Below are 19,381 nucleotides of genomic sequence, written 5' to 3'. Positions count from 1 at the left end.
TCTGGTCAAGAGTGGCCGGCTGCTGGACTTGGACTTGAGGCTGGTTTCAGAAGCGAGAGCCACAGAATCAGATTCTCCCTGAGCATTAGAAAGGAAACCAGGGACCCACTGACACCAGTCTGTCGATACTGGAGATTGGCGGCTAGGCACCACGGAGGGACATTTGCAAGAGGAGGAAAGGAAAGGAGGAGGGGAGAGAGGGAAAAAAAACACAAAAGGGCAAAAGCACCCTCCATCCTGACCAGGTTCCCCATCCAGCTTGCAGGAGGGCCGCTGAGCATACTACCCGACCTATGGTTCCCTGGAATGTTTGTGTTCCTGCCTCAACCTCCACTTCTCCTATTTCTTGGATCCCCAAGAGCCCAGCCCACCTGGAAGAGCAGCTGAGAGAATTAAGTAAAATAACGGGTGAAGTTGAGGACGCAGACCCAGGGCTCTAACTTGCCTGGCGGCACCAGGGGCCCTTGGCTGCTTTCGACCCCAGCCCGCTATTTCTGCATCCAACTTAGCCGCTCATCTTTCGTCCTGCTGGTGTCCTCCCACCCCCAGTCCCAACAGCTGTCCCTTGAGAGTCCCTTGCGCACCTTGCAGGCTCTATGCAGTGCCTGGCAGCCCCTGGCCCCTACCAGGGCCTCAGGTAGTATCTGAGGGCTGACCGAGTGCGGGAGGTGACACTCTCCACCCACCACTCCGGCCCATCTCGGCTCTTCTTTCCCCCTCCCACTCTGTGCTCAGACGCAAAACCCTGGCATCACACTCCCTGCATATTTCTGCCCGTGGTCTTCTCCACCTCAGCCAGCTTTCTGTGGCCCCAGAGACTTCTCCCCACACTAGAGCAACTGCCTCCCACACTCCGCCTCCCACTCACGCCCCCAGGGGACCGGGGCACCGTCACTTTTCAGGGCTGCCCAGTCCTTTGGTTTTCAGATCACTCAGTCTTTTGGGGCCTCAAGCGGGCTTTGCACCCACCTACCTAGCCTCACTGTTTTCCACTCCTGGCTCTGCCCTTGTGGCATTGGTGACAAAGAGTTGTGATCCTGAAGTAGCTCACTTCCCTGCCTCTGGCCCCGCTGTCCTTTCTGCCTGGAAGGCTGCCCTCACACTACCTCTCCTGTCCCCTCACTAGCTCCATCTCAACTCGTAAGACTCACTCAGCCACCTCCTCCTCCGAGGACTGACAAGGCTTCCTGGGCTGGTGGAGCCACCTCCCCTGGGGGTCCCAGAGTCCCTTGTGCTTTGATCAGAGCACCCGCCTGACTGCGTTTACCCTGTTCCCCTGTCCCTGTGCTCCACAAGCTGGTAACAGACAGCCTGGCTGTGAGTGTCGGCAAAGCTTTGTGAGCAAATATCTGGAAGCCTGCTCTGTTTCTGTTTTTGCTTTGTTGCTGTGGCTTTTCGCTGTGTGACTTTGGGCAAGTTGCCTAATCTCTGTAAACTTTGGTTTCTTCAACTACATGACAGAAATCATAGTAATAATCCCTGCCTCACAAGATGACTGGGAAAAAGAAAGGCCGTGCCTGCCGAAGCCCTAAGCGCCAGGCCGGCGTGCAGGGAGGACTGCACGGAGGTTAGCTGCTAGTACGACTAAGAAAAATATTTCTAAGACTGCTGGGGGCAGAAGGTCTCCAAAAATCAGAACTAACTCGGCTGTTCCGAGAAGAATGAAGAAATCTCTTAGAAAATTCCAACCACAAATCTTCCTTAATGTTCCTTCAAGAAAGGCAGGGGGTAGGGGACGTGCTGAAAAACCCAGGCATCCTGCAGGAACCATGATTGAGATTTTGAAGTGAAAGTCAGGAAGTTTAGAGGAAAACTTGGATCTCCTTTGGGGGCGGATGAGGTTGCGAGACTGGAGGGACAGACAGACGGCAAAAGGTAAAGGACAGAAGTGTGGCGCTCAGTGTCCCGGCGCGGGGTGGAGTTAGAAACGAGTGAGCGAGCTCCTACGAAGCAGATGCCACCCCTGGGGCGGTCAGGTGCTCCCGGACTTGTCCAGACGGCTCTAGGAATTCGACTCCGCACGAGAGCCTAGAACAACGGCTCCCCGGGACCGCGGGTCCCCGGAGAGGGCAGCAAGCAGACATTTTCAGAAGCTCTGATGTGTGTGTTGCGACCGGCGGCGCGACGACTGCCCAGAGCGGTTGCTGCAGGGTCGGAGCGATTCCCAAGGAACGCGGGCAGGCGCGGGGAAAGGGCTCGGGTGTCCCCACCTTCATCGCCCTGTCGCCTCTCGGGGAAGCCAAGGCATTAGCGCGCCGGGAGGCGGGAGCCAGGCGCTCTAGGCCCGCCTCTGCCTCCCGGGTTCGACCTCAGTCTCCTCCTCCGGGCAGTGGGTTTGCAGCCCGGCGGTTGGAAGAGCGGCTCTCTTCCCGCCCGAGCCCGCCCCTCGCCAGAACCTCCCCCCGGGTTCGGGCACAGCCGCGTCTCCCGCCCTCCCGCCGCCCCCGGGTCCCGGAGGAGAAGGAGCCGCCAGGCGGCCGCGGGCGGGCGGCAGGGCCCGGGACGCGCACGGAGCTGAGCGCCGCGGGGCTCGGCGGCGGAGTTCCCCCGCGGGGGCGGCGCGCCGGGCGGGGACGGGGTCCGAGAGCCCCGGGCGCGGCCGGCGCGCCAGGAGGTCCGGCGGCGAGCGTGACCTCACGGGGAGGGGCCAGCGCGGCAGCCGGGGCGCGGAGCCGAGCGCCGAGAGCGCAGCGCGGGAGCCGAGCGGCGGGGAGCGCACGCCGCGGCCCCGATGGAGCGGTACAAAGGTGAGGGCGCGGGTCCCGGCGCGGCGCGCACGCACCGGCCGCTGCGGCCGCATCGCGCGGACCAGGAGGGCTGGGGCGGGCGGGGGCGGCACTGCTGGCGCTTCGCGTCGCGTCGCGTCTGGGCTCAGGTGAGCGGAGCCGGCGGCGCCCGCCCGGCCCGGAGCTGGGCCGAAGACCGGGGCGACGACGGCGCGGCGGGCCCGGCGAGTGGGCTCCTAGGTGGCCGCTACGGCCCGGGCTCTCGGACCCTCCCGGGCGCGGAGGGCGGGGGTCGGCGTGGGAGGCTTCCCACCTGTTAGAGGAGAGCGGGTGCGCCTGGCGAACCACCTCTCAGGCCCCGGCCGCCCCAGAAAGATGCCGAAGCCAAGGAGGCCCTGAGTGAGTTCAGGACCGCGCCGAGCCGCGCCGCGCTGCGCTGCTTGGGGGCAAAGGAGCAAGTCGTTGGGTCGTCGGGCCCCGGCGCCTGTCGGAGTGGAGGGCTGCCCGCGGGCCCCGGGGACCAGGCTGAGTTGGGCGGTGGGGTGGGCGCGCAGCTCCGCTCCCGCTGGGTCGGGCTGCCCCAGTCCGGCGGCCGCTCCGGTAGCCGTCTCTGTGCGGGTCCTTCGCTCTTGCATCCCCGGGCAGGGGCTGGGCGAAATGGAGGGCCGGGGCCGAACGGGGATGCCCGGCAGGTGGAGCGCGCTGAGGCGTTCGGGCTCGAGGGCTCAGCTCCGTGCGCAGCTGGAGCAAGTTTTAGATTTGGCCGAGGGCGGGGATCCTGGCCCAACCTTGGTGGGCGGACCGGCCCGGGTCGTACCCGCTCCCCGGCTTGCGCCTGTGCTGGGAACCCCGGGGCCGGGGTCTAGAAGCCAAGGATTAAAGATCTTTCGGAAAGAGCGTTTAAGAGCGGCCCCTTAAGCGGGCTGTTGCGGACGCCCCCTACCCCCTTCTCTTTCGGGAAAGTCTTTTGCACGTCCTTGCCCTGGACTCGTCCCTGCCAAACCTGCGAGAGGAAATACTGTTTCTATATTTATTTTCCCCTGGGAGAGGGTAATAAAGGAGAATGCTCAGATTCCCAAGGAATCTCATTCCCAGTGGTTTCTCATTTCTGAGACTGGCTTAAAGGAATCTTCTGGGACCGGCTTGAGTTCCCTAAACGAGTCGTGTCTGTTGATTTTTCCCACTGCTTTTTCTCATCTGGGTCTCCTGGTTGGAGGTGAGGGCGAACGATTTACATTCTAGGCAGCACTTCATGCAGAGGGAAGGGTCTTTGTCAAGAGCACGGAAGCCGAATTGGGGGGACAGGGTTAAATTGCTTGGCAACCTTTGGTTTCTTTCTTTAAACCCTCCCTAGAGTGCCTCTCTCATTTCTAAAGAGTGTTTGTTTGTTTGTTTTTTCCTTTTCATCCTAAATTCTGCTGAGATCATGTCAGTTTTGTGCTGGGATGACTGAATGCGCCCTTATGTGGTCTCCGGACACTTGAGGAAGCCACAGCCCCTCGCCTGGTAAAAATGGCAATTTGCTATCCTCTCCCACTCTGCCTGCACCTCCACCCTTTGGGAGGGACCCTGGGGCGGAGGCTGTGGGGGGGGGGGTAGGAATTCAGGACTGGAGTGGGAAGTGGTGGCCTCTGAGGTCTCTCTGAACTCAGGGGATGCCCTTTCTGAATTGGGAAGTGAGGGAGTTCTGGCTCTGGTTTGAAGGGCCAGGGTAAAAGCTGCTTTCTAAAGGAGCATATTAATCCAAGGGAGGGCAAATTATAACATGGGGGGGTCTTCTTTCTAAATGCCCATTATTATCAGAAGCTTTTTGTATTAATAGCTTTTGGCCCTTGACCTAAGAAAGTCTTCTTAGTTATCTTTTTCTCTTGGGAGTTTAAAATCCTCCCGCCCTGGAATATCAGTTAGGGGATTTTTGCCAACTGAAGGAAACTTAGTTTCCATTTCAGAGTGTTTATGTTTTTGGTAACACATGTATCTGCCTCATCATTTTGCAGTAAATCAGAGAGTGATAAGTGGATACATTTTAGAATTATCTGGGTTGCAAAAGCTAATCCAACTCATCTTTTCCTGTTTGATTGGAGAGGGAGTCTTCAAAGACTCACCAGTGAATGCTGGTGTTTACTAACTACACGGTTCAGCTGTGGAATTTAGGGACCCCCCCTACCCCAGGAATTTAGAAGTCCCCATTCTTTTGAGAAGCTAGTGACTTGTGTTTTGAACTCTCTTTGAATTGAAAAGTTGGTCTGTGCAAAATGAAGCACCTGGGCCCAGTATGATTAATCAAGGCAGCTGTAACTGGCATCTGTCAGTTTTCTCTTGCTCATCAGAGTTGCAGCCCTCTCTGTTTTTAAGGTAAGATTAAATAACTATGGAATGACTACGTATCTTTTTAACAACAAAGTAAAACAGAAAAGCAAGATTTACCTGGGCTTTTAGAACATACAAAAATTATAATGAAGAATTCTTATTTGTGTCACTTTAAAATTTTGTTACCAAAATGCCCCATTCTATGTTCCTAAATTCCCGATTTTGAGCTCTTCCAAATAGGTAGAATGCCTCATTGTTGTGCTCAAGTTCTCAAAAAAAAATTTTTTTTGAAATTTGTAAGTCTTATAAAGCAGTTGTCGTAGGAGAAATTGTCTTCCATGTTCCCTAGCTGGTGTTACATACTGTATATCTTCCAATACTACTGATTCTTTTTGGACTCAGAACTGATTTTTCCATTGTTAAGTGGCATGTAAAGAGAGCTCTGGAGCTAGAGTGGTTGGAATATCACCCTCTGTCTAATGTAGAAACATTTCCAGACTTTCCCCTCATCCCATCAAAGGCATTCTGTTAGATAGCCATGGCTCTCTCAAGCGAAAGCAAGGGGTAGGGTGGTGAGAGACTATGTAGGGGTGTCTTCCCAGAGAGATGGAGTTTTTATAAGAGTTCGCATAAAAAGTGTTGGTGGGGTTGCTATTTCTTGTGTGTGCGTCTCTTTGGTGTGGTATAAGCAGTGCCAGCATCTACAGGGTTCCTTGAAAAGGCTCCCATCCTTGGGTGTTCACATATTTATGACTCTCATAAGAGCGCCCTTGGACCACTGTGCCCATTGGCTGAACTCACACCATGTGGTCAAGGATTCTGGTTCCTGCTGCTCTTCCAGCTGGTGAGTGTGTCCAGGGCCAAATGTGACTGACCTACTATCTGTGGATTGCACTTGGACCGTCCCCACGGAAGCTTCCTGAATTTGCATCACACTTGGATCTGAGCAGTCAGGGTTGAGCTATTCACTTTAATTTGGATCACAGTAATTGGTCGAAGGTGTCATCATTCTTTTTCTGTTTTCGCTTGTTTGCTTCCGAGTCAGATCACCCCATTCCCAGGAGAGGGCACTTTGCTCTAAGGTACTGCAAGGTAGAGATGAGCCAGTAAAAATTCCTGAAAGCCTCAACTGGGAGGGCTGCGATCTGTGGTCAGGAAAGGTCTGGAAAACAAAAACAAAAACAACCAAGAGAGATGGGCAGATTGATAATATTCATATCAGAGGAATCATCGGATTTCGTGTTTTCCGTGCTTAGGAGCTCAGGTTTTTCCCTACTGAAACTGTACCTCAGGCTGTGCTCCGTAACCTTAGCCACATGTGGGAACCATCAGGGGACTTAAAGCAAACAGGGATATGTAGACCCCACTCAAGACCTTCGGATTCAGTTGGTATAGGGGTGCTGCTTAGGTCTTCAGGTGCTCTGATGTGCAGCCCAAATTGAGAATCCCTGAGAAAAGATACATAGTCATTTATCCACCTTCTTCACCTGGGAAATTAAAAGCAAAGGGGGAGTAAGACTGATAACCCCTCCGTACTTCTGTGATGTGCCAGAACCAAATCTCTGATACCTGCAGAAATCTACTGAGATTCCCCTGAAGTCATCCTACGCTTTAAAGGCGGTGAGAACACTTCTTCAGAACCATCTCAAAAGGTTGCTGCACAATCCTAAGTTCAGGGTTTACTCATGCTTGGACTTGACCCTGAGCCTTCTGACTTTGAAGCTCTTTGTGTGGGAGTCCTTGATGCACTGGAGGTGGAATGGTCTGAAACAAACACTGAGGGTCCCCTCTGGTGCTGAAGGGCCAGGCTGGGTGATGGCGGGAATTCTGCTGTGGGCCTTCCCCTCTTCTGAAGGGATAGGAGCTCTGGGAACTGGGCTGGAGCCAAGCGCAATTAAAGGGCCAGGAGGGGCCAAAAAGCTTCAAAGCTGAGGAAGCTGTGCCAGTTTTCTCGCAAATCCTTTTAATGATGGGAATTATTTCTCTAAAGACTTCTGTCATTCGGGGAAGGGAGACTTTCTCCAAGCTGAGGGAGAATGGCACATCTGCCCAGGCCCGGGCAGAAGCAGAAGGCAGTTGTGGCATGATGAGAAAAGCAATGGCTTGGGAACGGGGAGACCCAGGCCTTCGGTTTCCGGGTACGAATCACTGAGTTTTGGGGGCCTCAGTTTCCCCATCTAGCAAACAGCCTCCAGAGTTGGTCTATCCTGACTTTCCAAGCACTCTTCAATGCTGGGTGCTCTGTGGTCACTACGGAATCTTTGGAGGAGAATGTTCTCGAAGAGAGGGAAACGAGTGAGGGAATGTGGATAGCCCAACAAAGGTCAGTTTAGGGTTGTGATTCTTATAAATAAAACCAGTTTCCTGGCGAGAGCCAAGAGCAGCAGACAGTGGGAAAGAGACTGCCATTGGCCATGTGAGGAATTTGTTTCTCAAGGACTTCTGTGTGAACACGTCTCCAGAGATCACTAGTGAAGGCCAGAGCCACCCTCCGAAACACGGGATTGTTCAGTCCCACTTGACAGACAAGTCAGCTGAGGTCCGAAGAGATGAAGCAACAGCTCAAGGTCAAACCGGATGCCACGTCCCTGAGAACTGAGTTTCTGAAGGGCTGGATTCCTGTTCTACTAAGAGCAAGGGTTTATTTAGAAAGAAGTACTCAAAGCAATTCCAGACCACTTCCTTCTCTGTGTTCCTCGAGCCACGAAGGGACTCGCTGCCCAGTGAAACTCTGCTCAATCTTCAGGACCTAGTCCACATGCCTCCTCTTCTATGAAGCCTCCCCTGATTCCCTCTGTGTTCCTGTGCTACTTGAGGTACAACCTCATCCACGCCTGGTACATCATAGGTACTCAGCAAAAATATCTGTTGAATTAATGTCACATTGTCTTATATGTCTGTTTCCTCCGTTACGTCGAATCCCTTCAAGACCAAAATCTTGTCTCTCTCCTCCCAGTGTCCCTCCCCTTCAGCCCCTGGTGCACCACCAGCACCTGGGTCCCCCGGGGCATAACTGGGGCATGAGTGAGTGAATGATTCCAGGCAATGGGAGCTCATATTCTCTGATGCTCGGCTCGCAAGAGCAGACCTGGTTCCCAGAAGGAAAGGAAGCAAACTCTCAAAGCCCCATCTCATGAGTAGAGACAAGTCCACAGCTGTGGCCCTTGGCTTTCCCGACTTGAGCCTTATTTCTGTCTGTTCCAGCACAGGGGTGTTGCTGTCTGGTGGTACAGAGAAGGATCCTGCAGGTTTCTGCTTGTGAGTATGAGCTTGCCTGTGCTCTCTGCAGCAGCTCCCCTGGCCTCCAGGGCTCCCGAGGGTGCAGACCTGGCCCTGCCCAAGCTCTGGCCCGAGGGCTAAGGGATCTTATGGAGCTGGGCGCTGGCCTGGGCGCTCTGGGGCTCAGGCTTCTAATCTGGCCTTTGCCACTAACTCGCTGTGCGACCTTGGGCAAGTCACTTAATCTCTCTGGGCCTTGTTTCCTCACCTGTACAAGTGAGGATAATGATTACTAACCTGCCTCACAGGCTGCTTGGTGGAATAAATGCTCAGAGCTACTGGAGAAGGGGCAGTGTTACACTAATCCAGGGAGCGGCCAGCCGAGGCCTCTAGGACGTGGTTGTGACCCCACCAGTTCCCGCCTTCTTGTGTGTGTACTGAGGGGCGATCCTCTGTTAATTTGGGCCCCAGCCATGCCCATCGCATGCTTTTCCAAGCTATTGGGAGCTCAGAGTTGGGGAAGCTCTGCCTGTTCTCAGGTAAACTAGCCTCTCTGTATCTCTCCCGAGTCAGCTGGAAAGGACGTGGGCACAGAACTGCTCATTTTCAAGCCTTGTATTGTGGCCTTGCCTGACTTTTCTTTGATGTCTTGGTAAGTTTATATAGGAGAAACCCTTTAATTCTAACAAGAACTTCAAGCTGCTTATATTCATTTTCTATTTCCTGGCTCTCACCTTCTCCCTAGTTAGTCTCCAAATGGGAAACCCCACTGGGAGGGAGGAGCGAGGAGAAGGTATAGAAAAGTAGGAGCTGGCCTTCCCCTGGGCGCATTAAACCGGACAGGAGCAAAACCAGAATGAGCCCAGAGCACCTTCATGCCTTCCCCTGGGCGCATTAAACCGGACAGGAGCAAAACCAGAATGAGCCCAGAGCACCTTCATGCCTTCCCCTGGGCGCATTAAACCGGACAGGAGCAAAACCAGAATGAGCCCAGAGCACCTTCATGCTCCGTGTCTGTGCGCGTCCCCTACCAGGGAGGCCTGGAGTAGGCACCGGCACCAACGGGAGCCCTGCTCTGCTGTTTTCTCAACACACCCCTGAGTGCTCCTCTCATTTCCTTGAGCCCCTCCCGGGGCCTTCAGAGACAGCTGCAGGCCTGTTGGAGCGTGAGCTCTGTGCCAGGGCCCAGCCCCAGCGGATCGCACGTTGGCCTTCTGCTGGCGACGAGACCGAGGGAGGACAGTCGGCTGTTAGCTCAGAGCGAGCATCCTGCCGGTCATCTGAGCAGGGCACATGTGCAGCCCTGCCCTCGGAGGTGGCTGTCCCCAGGAGAGTGACCAACTATCCTGGTTTGTCTAGGACTTCCCTGGTTTTGCCCCTGATAGCCCCAAATCCCAGGAAATCCCATAGTTCTGGGCAGGTGAAGCTGGGAGGTCACCCTGTTCCCAGGCCTCTGCTTTTTATTAAAAGGCCCGAAATCAAGAATTTGGTTCCTCCATAGCAAAGATGAGCTACAGCCAATCATTTCATGTCCTTGGCAAGAAAGTACAAGTCCCAAGCTTGAAAACCAACAGTCTGTACCTAAGGTCCATCCGCATGTGCTAAGTGAGAGAAGCGAAGCTCGAAAATCTTCGCACTGTGGGATTCCATGTACGCAGCCTTCTGGAGAAGGCAAAATTAGAGGGAGAGAAAACCAGCCTGTCACTGCCAGGGCTGAGGGAAGGGGCTGACCACAAGGAGGTATGTGGGACGTTTTGGGAATGACTGAAATCTTTATGGCTCAGATCTCGATGGTGGAATTGGCCCCACAGTTCCAGGTGTTTGTGAAAACTCGTGTGTAATGTGCTGGGCATTCCCCGTCCCCTCCGCCATGTGTAAATTATACCTCCAGGAAACGGACTTTAAAACAAACCCTTGTGGGGCACCTGGGTGGCTCAGTTGGTTAAGTGTCTTGACTCTTGATTTCAGCTCAGGTCACGATCTCAGAGTCGTGAGATCAAGCCCCACGCCGCTCCTCATTGGGGAGTCTGCTTGTCCCTCTCCCTCTGTTTCTCCTCCCTAGTTGCATAGGCACACATTCTCTCTCTCTCTCTAAAGCAAACAAAATCTTAAACATAAGTAAGACAAACCCTAGCAGTTTGGAGTGCCGTGGCTTAAAATGAAAGATCTGTTGAGTGTCCCATTGGCCATCCCAGGTTGTAACTAGAATCTGAGGGCTCTGTGTTTTCCTGTCGGCAGTGATCTGGGGGGACCGCAGAAGGGAGTGTAGAATTTTGGTAGGAAACAAAAAGATTGACTGCTTGACAGCATCCTGAATGCAGGAGGCTTGGCCATGAGGCCCAGACATGTGAGGGTAGAAGCTGTCCCTCTGTTTAGAGAGAAGGAAAAACCATTGTCATAAAACCCAGGCAGCAGATGAACCCAAGAGGGTCATGGAATTGTGAAGCATTCGCTCCAGGCTCCCACCCTGGGAACTCCGCCGCTACACACATGGATCTAATGTGTTGAATCTGGCAGCCTTCCTGCAAGTCTTTTTTTTTCCCCCCCTCCCTCACCAATGAAGTCGTTGAATTGGAATTGAGTACCCAAGTCTGCACCATAATTACTTCCTGGCTGACTTTTTGTTTTTTGGAAGTCCTGCTTGTCTATGCTAGTTAATGATTTTGAGGCAGGGAGAACCCATGATTTAGCAAAATAACGCACCTAGTTCCGTATGATGTAAGGGATTCGTCCTCTTGGTTCCAGACAGGGAAAGTCTCCCAGTCGAGGGCAGCATCGCCAGCCCTTGTGGCACCGGTCCAGAAGATGGGATGGGGCATTCCACAAGAATGGAGGAGTATCACTCTAATGGTCCTAATGGAGTCCGAAGACCTTGGTGGTTTCCATTTTTTGTTTGTTTATTTAACCAAAACCCATGATGAATTGGCTTGTTCTTTATTTTTTTTTTTTAAAGATTTTATTTATTTATTTGACAGATAGAGATCACAAGTAGGGAGAGAGGCAGGCAGAGAGAGAGAGAGGAGGAAGCAGGCTCCCCGCCAAGCAGAGAGCCCGACGCGGGGCTCGATCCCAGGACCCTGGGACCATGACCTGAGCGAAAGGCAGAGGCTTTAACCCACTGAGCCACCCAGGCGCCCCTGGCTTGTTCTTTAGATACACTGTGTCTGGGTCTACACCCTGGGGAGCTGAACCTGTGGCTTCCCATCTTTCTTAAATACAGCGTGTTGAAAGGCTGTGGAGCTTCCATCCATGAGAACAATCTGGGCTTAGATCACATTCACCCATGAGTTACGTAGGAGAGTTTCCCATGTGCAACTCTTCTTACAAATATATCTAAGTCACTAGTCACTCAAAAAGGCCGGTTTGGGGGCGCCTGGTTGGCTCAGTGGGTTAAGCCGCTGCCTTCGGCTCAGGTCATGATCTCAGGGTCCTGGGATCGAGTCCCGCATCGGGCTCTCTGCTCAGCGTAGAGCCTGCTTCCCTTCCTCTCTCTCTGCCTGCCTCTCTTGTGATTTCTCTCTGTCAAATAAATAAATAAAATCTTAAAAAAAAAAAAAGAATGGGAAGGCTGCAGAGGAGAAGCTAGGAAGGCTGGGTGGGGGAAATTCGAGATAATTCCTTACCTGGACTGCAGAGGTTGCCGCCCCCTCCCCAGGGCTGCGCCAGCACGCTGGCATCCTTTTGGGTTGTGAGGATGATCTTAGCCTCCCTGTTAGACCAGCGAGTGGGAGCCCTGCCATTTCCTTCCATCCTCCACCCGCTTTTTTTTTTTCTCCCCCAGTTTTTACACAACAGGATTTATTCATGTTGACTGTATTCAAGTCCCCAGCTGGGGGGAGAAAAAGAGATTGTGTTGAATGAGCTTATTGTTTGGAGATTTCACTGACTTCTTTTATTTAATACCCATGGCCCTGGAACATATTGAGCTGATTTACTAAAATTCAAATATGGTCCTTTGGGAAGGAACTCTGCGAGGGTGCTTGGCACCCCTGATATCAGGACTGGGACCTATTGGGTGGTGACTTTGCTTGGGACATCTTCTCTTCATCTTTATGGTCTTGGGTCCGGTAGGGGTGGATACATTCCGGGTTACAATCCCAGGCTCCTCATGAGCTTGAGATGGTCACCACCCTACCGCCCTTTGCACTGGCTGGCCTTTTGCAGCTTCCCCTCTAGCACAAGTGGAGGGAATTAAAGGCTGGGCACATGGCAGATCTTGGGCTGAAGTGGCAAGCGTCAGACGGCCTCACACACCCGCCACTCGGATGCCCAGTGCAGTGCGGCCGGTCCATGATGGTCCTGGGAGAGTTGGATTGTGTGCCTTTTCTAGCGTGCTTTAGAGATGGGGTCCCCGCAGTCGTACTACGGAAATGGTGGCCAAGCATCCGGGTGTAGGACGGTCTCGTACAGTTGTCTGTACGGCGGCAACATGGCCGCCCCGTGATGGCGCCTGGTGTCTGGAGCTCTCTGGGATCTCCTGACAGAGCGGCTGCGGCAGGTGCTTGAGCTGGCGGAGGCTCGTGGCCCACTGGGGACTGTGGGAGCCCATCTCCGGTTCAAGTTCGCAGCATCACAGATGCCCTCAGAGTGAGCCTGTGGCAGAGTGAGTCGGGTTCATGACAGAACCATCCCAGGCAAATGCAAGCCTGAGGTGCTCCCAGCCCCCTCTGGGGCCCCGCACACAGACTCACTTCTGCTGCTGTGCATGCAGAGTCCCCCCTCTCTCGCTCCCCCCTCCCTCCCTGCTCGCCTTTCTTTCCCTCATTCTCCCCTCTTGATTTTCTACCACTTTCTTTTTTTTTTCCTGCCACATCTGATATTCAGGTCTCCTGAGTCTTGAGTTTAGAAAAGGGAATCCCCCTGAGAACCCAAGGCCAGAAAGACCCAGAAAGAGCGAGTCCTCTCCCGCCACCCCCCCTTGACCCCAGGTCTCTAGTACTGTCAGGCTTTCATTTCTAGTAGCCATGGCTAGAATCCTAGGCTTCCCCAGGGGGAGCCGATGACCTCAGAGTCAGGGTGGGGAAAGCGGGCCCTGTTTTCAGCCAAAGGAGCATCTCATTCCCTCCTGGCAGAGGGGCCAGAGTGAAGCTCTGTTCAGCATAGCCCCTGGTGTTTCCTCAGGCCCTAGAAAATGTCGTTCCATATGGCCTGACGCAAAGGAGGCCGCCTTCTCCAAGCCTCCTGGTCCACGCCATTGGCTCACCCTGGGACCTCGCCGGCCATCCCGGCTGGCCCCGTGCGGGTCATATCACAGTGACTCGGATTCCTAGGAAAGAGCATCATTAGCCTCGCTGCGCGGGTCCTCAAACAGCCCTGTGACCTGCTAACCTCCTAGGGGTGGGGGCTCGTCCCCGCGCCACCCCAGGCTCCCTGGCGGTGAGCATCCGCACAGAGGGAGCATGAGAACACTGCCACGGTTTGGATAAAAGGTCCAAACATGAAGGCTCAACACTGACGAAAATAATTTTTTCCCATTGACCTCCTGGCTTCTCGGTGGGCAGGCGTCCATCTCCCGCCCGTCTGCGGGTGGTTTGGTGTGTGTCATTGTAAACCATTCGGGCTGAGAGCAAGCCACCGAGGGTTATGGGATCCAGGTGTCACTCCCGGTTCCCTCAAAGGGGAGGGGGGGAGCCGTTTTGTTCTCAGAGGGAGAATGTAGTCTGCTGCTTTTGGGATCCTTCTGAAGCATGACTCCCTCCCCGGGTCTCACCCTCCAGGTCTCCCCTTGGACTGAAGGAGGCTTTGGGACTCGAGTTCCCTGGTGGATATCTTGGTGTGTGCATTTTGGTTTCTATGACCCCAAGGGGGAGTCCCCGGTGTGCCCAGGTTTGCAGGGAGGCACACGGATGTTCACAGAAGCACAGACCAGTGGCCCACGCTCTCTGCATGTGAGAATCAGGGCCAGAGTGTGCGCTCAGGTCACATTCAGCCTTGGTTCTCCAGCTCAGCCCAGCTCCTAAGGCCCGCGGGGCAGCTGACAGGTGGGGTGCCTCTCATCCTCAGCAAGGGGGGGCCACCAGAGTGTGGAGATGGCTTTGGGCACTTGACTTTCTCCCTCTCCACGGCAACAGAGTGGGGAGTCCTCTCCAAGCAACAGTGGTCTCAGAGATTGTGTTGGAAAACGCCTGCGGTGGGTTGGAGGGCTGTAGGGGACCCTGATCTGGGGGTCTGGCTTCCTCCCCTCCTGGCATTCTTGCAGCCCTAAACCTACGTAGCTGGTGGGGCTGTGGTGAAGGGGGAAGAGGCTGCTAAGAGTCTTCTCTTCACCCCCATCAGACATGAGTGGGACACACGTGTGTGTGTGTGTGTGTGTGTGTGTGTGTGTGTGTTTGTATGTGTATACTCAGGTCAGAGGAGAGAGGTGTCAGGTGACAATCAGCTCCATTTTCTTGAAATTTCCTAAAGCTATTAATGCCCTCCAAGGGTAAGATTGCTGTCTAACAACAAGATTTATTTTTCTGCCCTGGGGAGGCTGAGGCAGCTGGGAGAGAGCAAGTAAGAGTGCCAAGAGACTGTTCTGTTGGGGTGGAGTGACTTCCAGGCTCCAAGCTTGTTTGTCAAGGCTCACTCAGCCTTGACAGCTTGACCCCTAGAAGCCTTTAACCCCTCGCTGCATTGCGCAGACCCCTTCTTGCTTTCGTACTTGGCGGCCGTGTGTTCGTTCATATGGATTCCTTCCCTGGCTGGAAAAAATAAAGGCAGTCACGTGTCTTGTAACAAAAAATTCTCTACAAATGGCTTTCTCTCCCCTTAAAAAATTTACCATCATTGAGTGTGAAAATGGTTTAGATTCAAGAGGAAACAGCTGGCTGGCAGAGATCCCGGTGGGGTCTTGGGTAAGATTCCGCTGTGTCACTAATGATTTTATTCGGTACATTTCCGGCACAAGCACACTTGGCAGTTGGGGAATTTTGTGGCTGAGAACTTTCATCAAGGCAAGAGCAGCGGCAGGAACAGCTCCCAGCTGAGGCCAGGAAGGGAAGGCCTCATTTCATTCAGGACAGCCCAGACCTGTCCAGGGGATGTCTTGTATCCGCCTTGGTCGTTTAATTTGGATGCTCACAAACCCTTGTCTTTCTAGAATGTTCTGTCTTTGGGTTTCTCTGAGATTTCAGTACATTGCCACTGTAGCTAAGGTGAGCCAAGATTTCTTAAGGCCCCTGAACCAGGCCCTCTTCTTTGAGTGCAGGTGGTGTCTAAGGCACCTTGCCAGTGGCTGTGGGGAGAGAGAGAGAGAGCAAGAGAGAGAGCGGTGCTGTCCCCTCTGTTGCCCTGGAGAAAATCTGAGCTCCTTCTCTGCATGGCTGTTTCCTGTTTGTTCTAGCCTCTGTAGTCATTCCGCACTTTGCTGTATGTCTTAGCCATACTGGATTACTTGTGGTTTTGCAGACTGTGTCTATGTGTATGCTGTTCTATTGGCCTGGATGTCCTCTCCTTGGAGCTGCCTGCTAAGCTTATCTGTCAAGGCTGACTCAGCCCGGACCTTTAACTCCTCACTGCACCTGACACAACCCTCCATGGCCATGGTCATTGTGTCCACGTTGTAGTTGATGGAACATCTATATTCCTAGGAGGCTGTAAACTCTGGGAGGGTCAAAGCCATTATTCTTCTTTTTGTCCATAGCACCTAACCTCATGAGTGTTATGAGTGTTCAAGAAATTGGCATTGTGGGATTGAGAAGTGGTTGTCATCCTCAAGTTTTCTGAGTTTGATTGTATGGAAGTTAGGGCTTCTGCTCACTAATGGACATCCTGGACAGAGTTAATGCAGCCAGCAAAAAGAAGAGAGAGCTTTATGGTTATCCAAAACCCTCCAAGGATTAACTTTTAGAACAGACAAGGGATTCCTGCAAATCAACCCGAACAAGGCAGAAATTGCAGAAGAAATACAAACAAGTAAAGGATATGAATGGGAGATTACAAGTGAAGGAGTCTTCACAAAGTTAATGGGCATCTGAAGAAGCACGGGACTCCTTTAGTCAGCAGAGACAAACCAACCAAAATGACCGCCCAGCAGACTGACTGGAGAGAGAGAGGCTGAAGTCTACCTAGTATTCTCAGAACATGTGGAAATTTCTGCCCGAGTCTGCACAGAATGGGTTCGGAGATGATCTTTGCAGCATTCTTCGTGGTGGTCGAGAATGGGAAGCCGCCTTGGCATCTCTGGGGACAGGTGGACAGGTGAACGATGATGGTGGGCGCCCATCTGAGTGAATCACCCACCAGCAGAAGCAGTGGGTTAGCTATCCATCCAGCCCCGTAGACGGTCCTTGAAGACCTAGTGCCAAGTGAAAGGTAAGAATCAGGGTAGGACATCTGACAGTGACATTTACGGCCATTAACAATTCCTATAGCGGACCCATGAAGCAGGAACACATACACACAAAAAGGTACCTATTAGAAAGTTCATCTTGGGGAGCGAAAAATGGGATATAGGGGCAAAGGGGAATTTGTAAGAGTTTGCTTAGGGTGTGTTGTGGATACTGGAAGCCAATCACAAATCTGACTTGAAGCAGAATGTGGCATAATAAGGGCAACACCAGAAGCTCATGAAGTTTCTGTGGAAAGAGGGAACGGGAGCTTCTTACCTCCCCCCATACCCACCCCATGGGGAGGAGTCAAAAGGGAGGTCATTTTCCTTATTTATTCATTGCTAGACTGTTCAAGACCCTTTGCCGCTGAGGTGGTTATAACAGACCACCCTTCCATCGGATTCCAAGGCTTACCTTTAGTCAGAGCTGTAGTGGTCATGAGCAACCTGCCATTGTCATGAGGGCAGGGGATTCTTCTACCTCACCCTTGGATAAGCATGGGTTGGTAGAGTTGGCTTCTAAGAGTTGAGTATTTTTCAGTTGTCTCCAGCTACTCTGAGCACCGGGGTCCTTTTTGGGTCCACACTGCTAAGGGCAGGTCACAGCCAGGAGCTTATGGCCAACAGTTATCAGATTGAGTAGATTGCTTTGGAATTGGATTTTGCCAGGGCCTGACTGGAAGTGAAGTCATTAGACTCCATGCAGCAGTTCACTTTTGCTCCCCTCCATCCAGGAGATGACTATTCTCTCCAAACAGGCGCATCCGAAGAAGATGAAATGCCTCTCCTGCCCCCGGGTCTGTGTGATCTGGACAGAGACGGCCCCTGACATTGCTTGTTCCATCTCTATTTCTACTTAAGATAATAGTTTTCTGGAGGGGTGTGTGTGTGTGTGTGTGTGTGTGTGTGTGTGTGTGTGTGTGTGTGTTGTTTTGTTCTTGTCTTTTTGAGATTCAGGGCTTCAGGCAGTAAAGAGCCATTTGGACCAAGGAGAGCATCCCCTGCCTTTGCTTTGCCCAGTGGTGTGCTCTGGGAAGCTCCTGGGCCAGGATAGGACCTGGAGCTGCCCGGGTCTTATCAGCATGGCTGGAAGAGCCAACTCTTTCCCCATGTGGCTCAGCAGGTGGGCAGCTCATTGGTAAAGCCAGGAACTAAATGCTTTCAGAAATGGAAAAAACCCTGAGGTTGGTTCTGCTGGCTTGACAATTTCCCCACTGTTCTTTCTCATGCACTGAAGTCACTTAGGGACCTATTTCTTCTCGCTGTTCTTTATCCCACCTGTCTTTTGGCTGACGATGTTCATTTTCTGCCCCACATCTCTGGATCTGTGTTCCCAATTCCTGGGTCCACTGGAATGTTGACACCTGAGTGATGGAACAATAAATATCTCCACTTCTGTGAAGTTACAGCATCCCCGCCAGTGTCCTTTCCAGTTCAAAGGACTGCGATTTTGCAGTGAACTTGCTCACATCCTTACATATAGCCCCTTGGTATTGGAGAATTTCCAAGTGTTCACGAAATTGGTATCTTCTTGAGCTTCAATATGTATCAGGTCTTGTCTTGGTGTTGAGATCAAGCTGGGTGCGCGATTAATGTGGCTTCTGTTCTCACGGAGTTTCCATTCCAGAAGAGGGAGGCAGACCACAAGTAAGCAAATACAGTTGTTTTGTTTTGTTTTTTAAGGTTTTATTTTTTATTTGTCAAAGAGAGCACGCACAAGCCAGAGGTGGAGGGGGTTTGGGTAGGCAGAGGGAGAAGCAGGCTCTCTGCTGAGCAAGGAACCTGTTGCGGGACTCGATCCCATGACCCTCAGATCATGACCTGAGCTGAAGGCAGATGCTTAACCGACTAAGCCACCCAGCCAGCCCAGCAAATACAGTTTTAAAAAAGGACAATTTCAGATAGTTGTAAGTATCACGAAAAACATAGCATATCATGAGAGGAATTCCAGGGGAGCTCCCTGTGGTAGCCAGGTGCTCAGGAAGAGTGTGTCTGAGGAGATGACATTGGAGTTGAGACCTTAATGAAGAGGAGGAGCCTGCTGGCTGGAGAACCAGGGTTGGGAGTTCCAGGCCCTGGGACTGGCAAGCGCAAAGGTAAAGCCAGCGTGTGCTAGAATGGGGTGGGTGTGGCTGGGAAGGGGCAGGAGCAGAGCTTGGTCAGCTGTGGGGAGGGTGGAGAGAGATGTGGTAGGAGAGCTGTGCCTGGAGCTTGGGTCTTATTTGCAGAGCACTTTCCACGCAGGGACATTTCGCTTCCCAAGCACCCAGCCAGTGACCTTGGCCTCTTCCAAATGGCTAGGTTATTAGCATGTGGACTACTTTGCATTCTAAACGGTCTTTTGTCCACAGGAAAAACCCAAGTGCATCCTAAAAGAATATTCTCCTTCATCTTTTTTGAAGAGGTGGACGCGGTACAGGCCTGTTGCAGTTTCCCACACTTCACTGAAGGGGGTTCGGAGGGTGAGATCGGGCGTGGAGTGAGCCCACGGAGCTGCGACTCCTGGGTGGCGGGTATAGGACAATGGCGTGAGATCCCTGAGTGATGTGGGACCATCATCTTTCCCCCAGGTAAAGCCAGGGAGGAACTTCTGAACCACCCGTGTCTCCGCATTGCTTCTCCAAGGGGCACTCACTCCCTCACTGTTCACGCTGGAGGGAATATCAGGTTGAAAATTGCAGCGTTTGTGCCGAACTCGTTCACAGCCAGCGTGGATTCCTGGGACCTTGGGCAATGACTAGCTATTTCTGAGTGTCTGTTCCTTCATCTGAAAGGGGCTCATTACCCATTTCCTGGGAGGTGTGTAGGGATGGAG

At 52.9% G+C, this 19,381-nt stretch overlaps 1 protein-coding gene across 4 annotated transcripts in view; it reads left to right on the top strand.

Moving 5' to 3' along the window:
* The first annotated feature begins 2,170 nt into the window (after positions 1-2,170).
* AFAP1L2 (actin filament associated protein 1 like 2) overlaps positions 2,171-19,381 on the top strand; it is a 99,605-nt gene continuing 82,394 nt past the window's right edge. Inside the window, exons 1-2 of one of the 4 annotated variants that reach the window (XM_046027195.1) lie at positions 2,171-2,747; positions 8,241-8,294. In XM_046027195.1, the coding sequence (XP_045883151.1) occupies positions 2,732-2,747; positions 8,241-8,294 (70 nt within the window). In that variant the 5' untranslated portion in view covers positions 2,171-2,731. Of the gene's footprint in view, positions 2,748-3,105; positions 3,126-8,240; positions 8,295-19,381 lie in introns of those variants that run through there. The other 3 variants (XM_046027197.1, XM_046027196.1, XM_046027198.1) reach the window with 3 other exon arrangements.

The sequence above is a fragment of the Meles meles genome, chromosome 13 (assembly GCF_922984935.1).
Source record: "Meles meles chromosome 13, mMelMel3.1 paternal haplotype, whole genome shotgun sequence".
Lineage (NCBI taxonomy): Eukaryota > Metazoa > Chordata > Mammalia > Carnivora > Mustelidae > Meles > Meles meles.
This window is presented reverse-complemented; position numbering and strand designations above follow the sequence as displayed.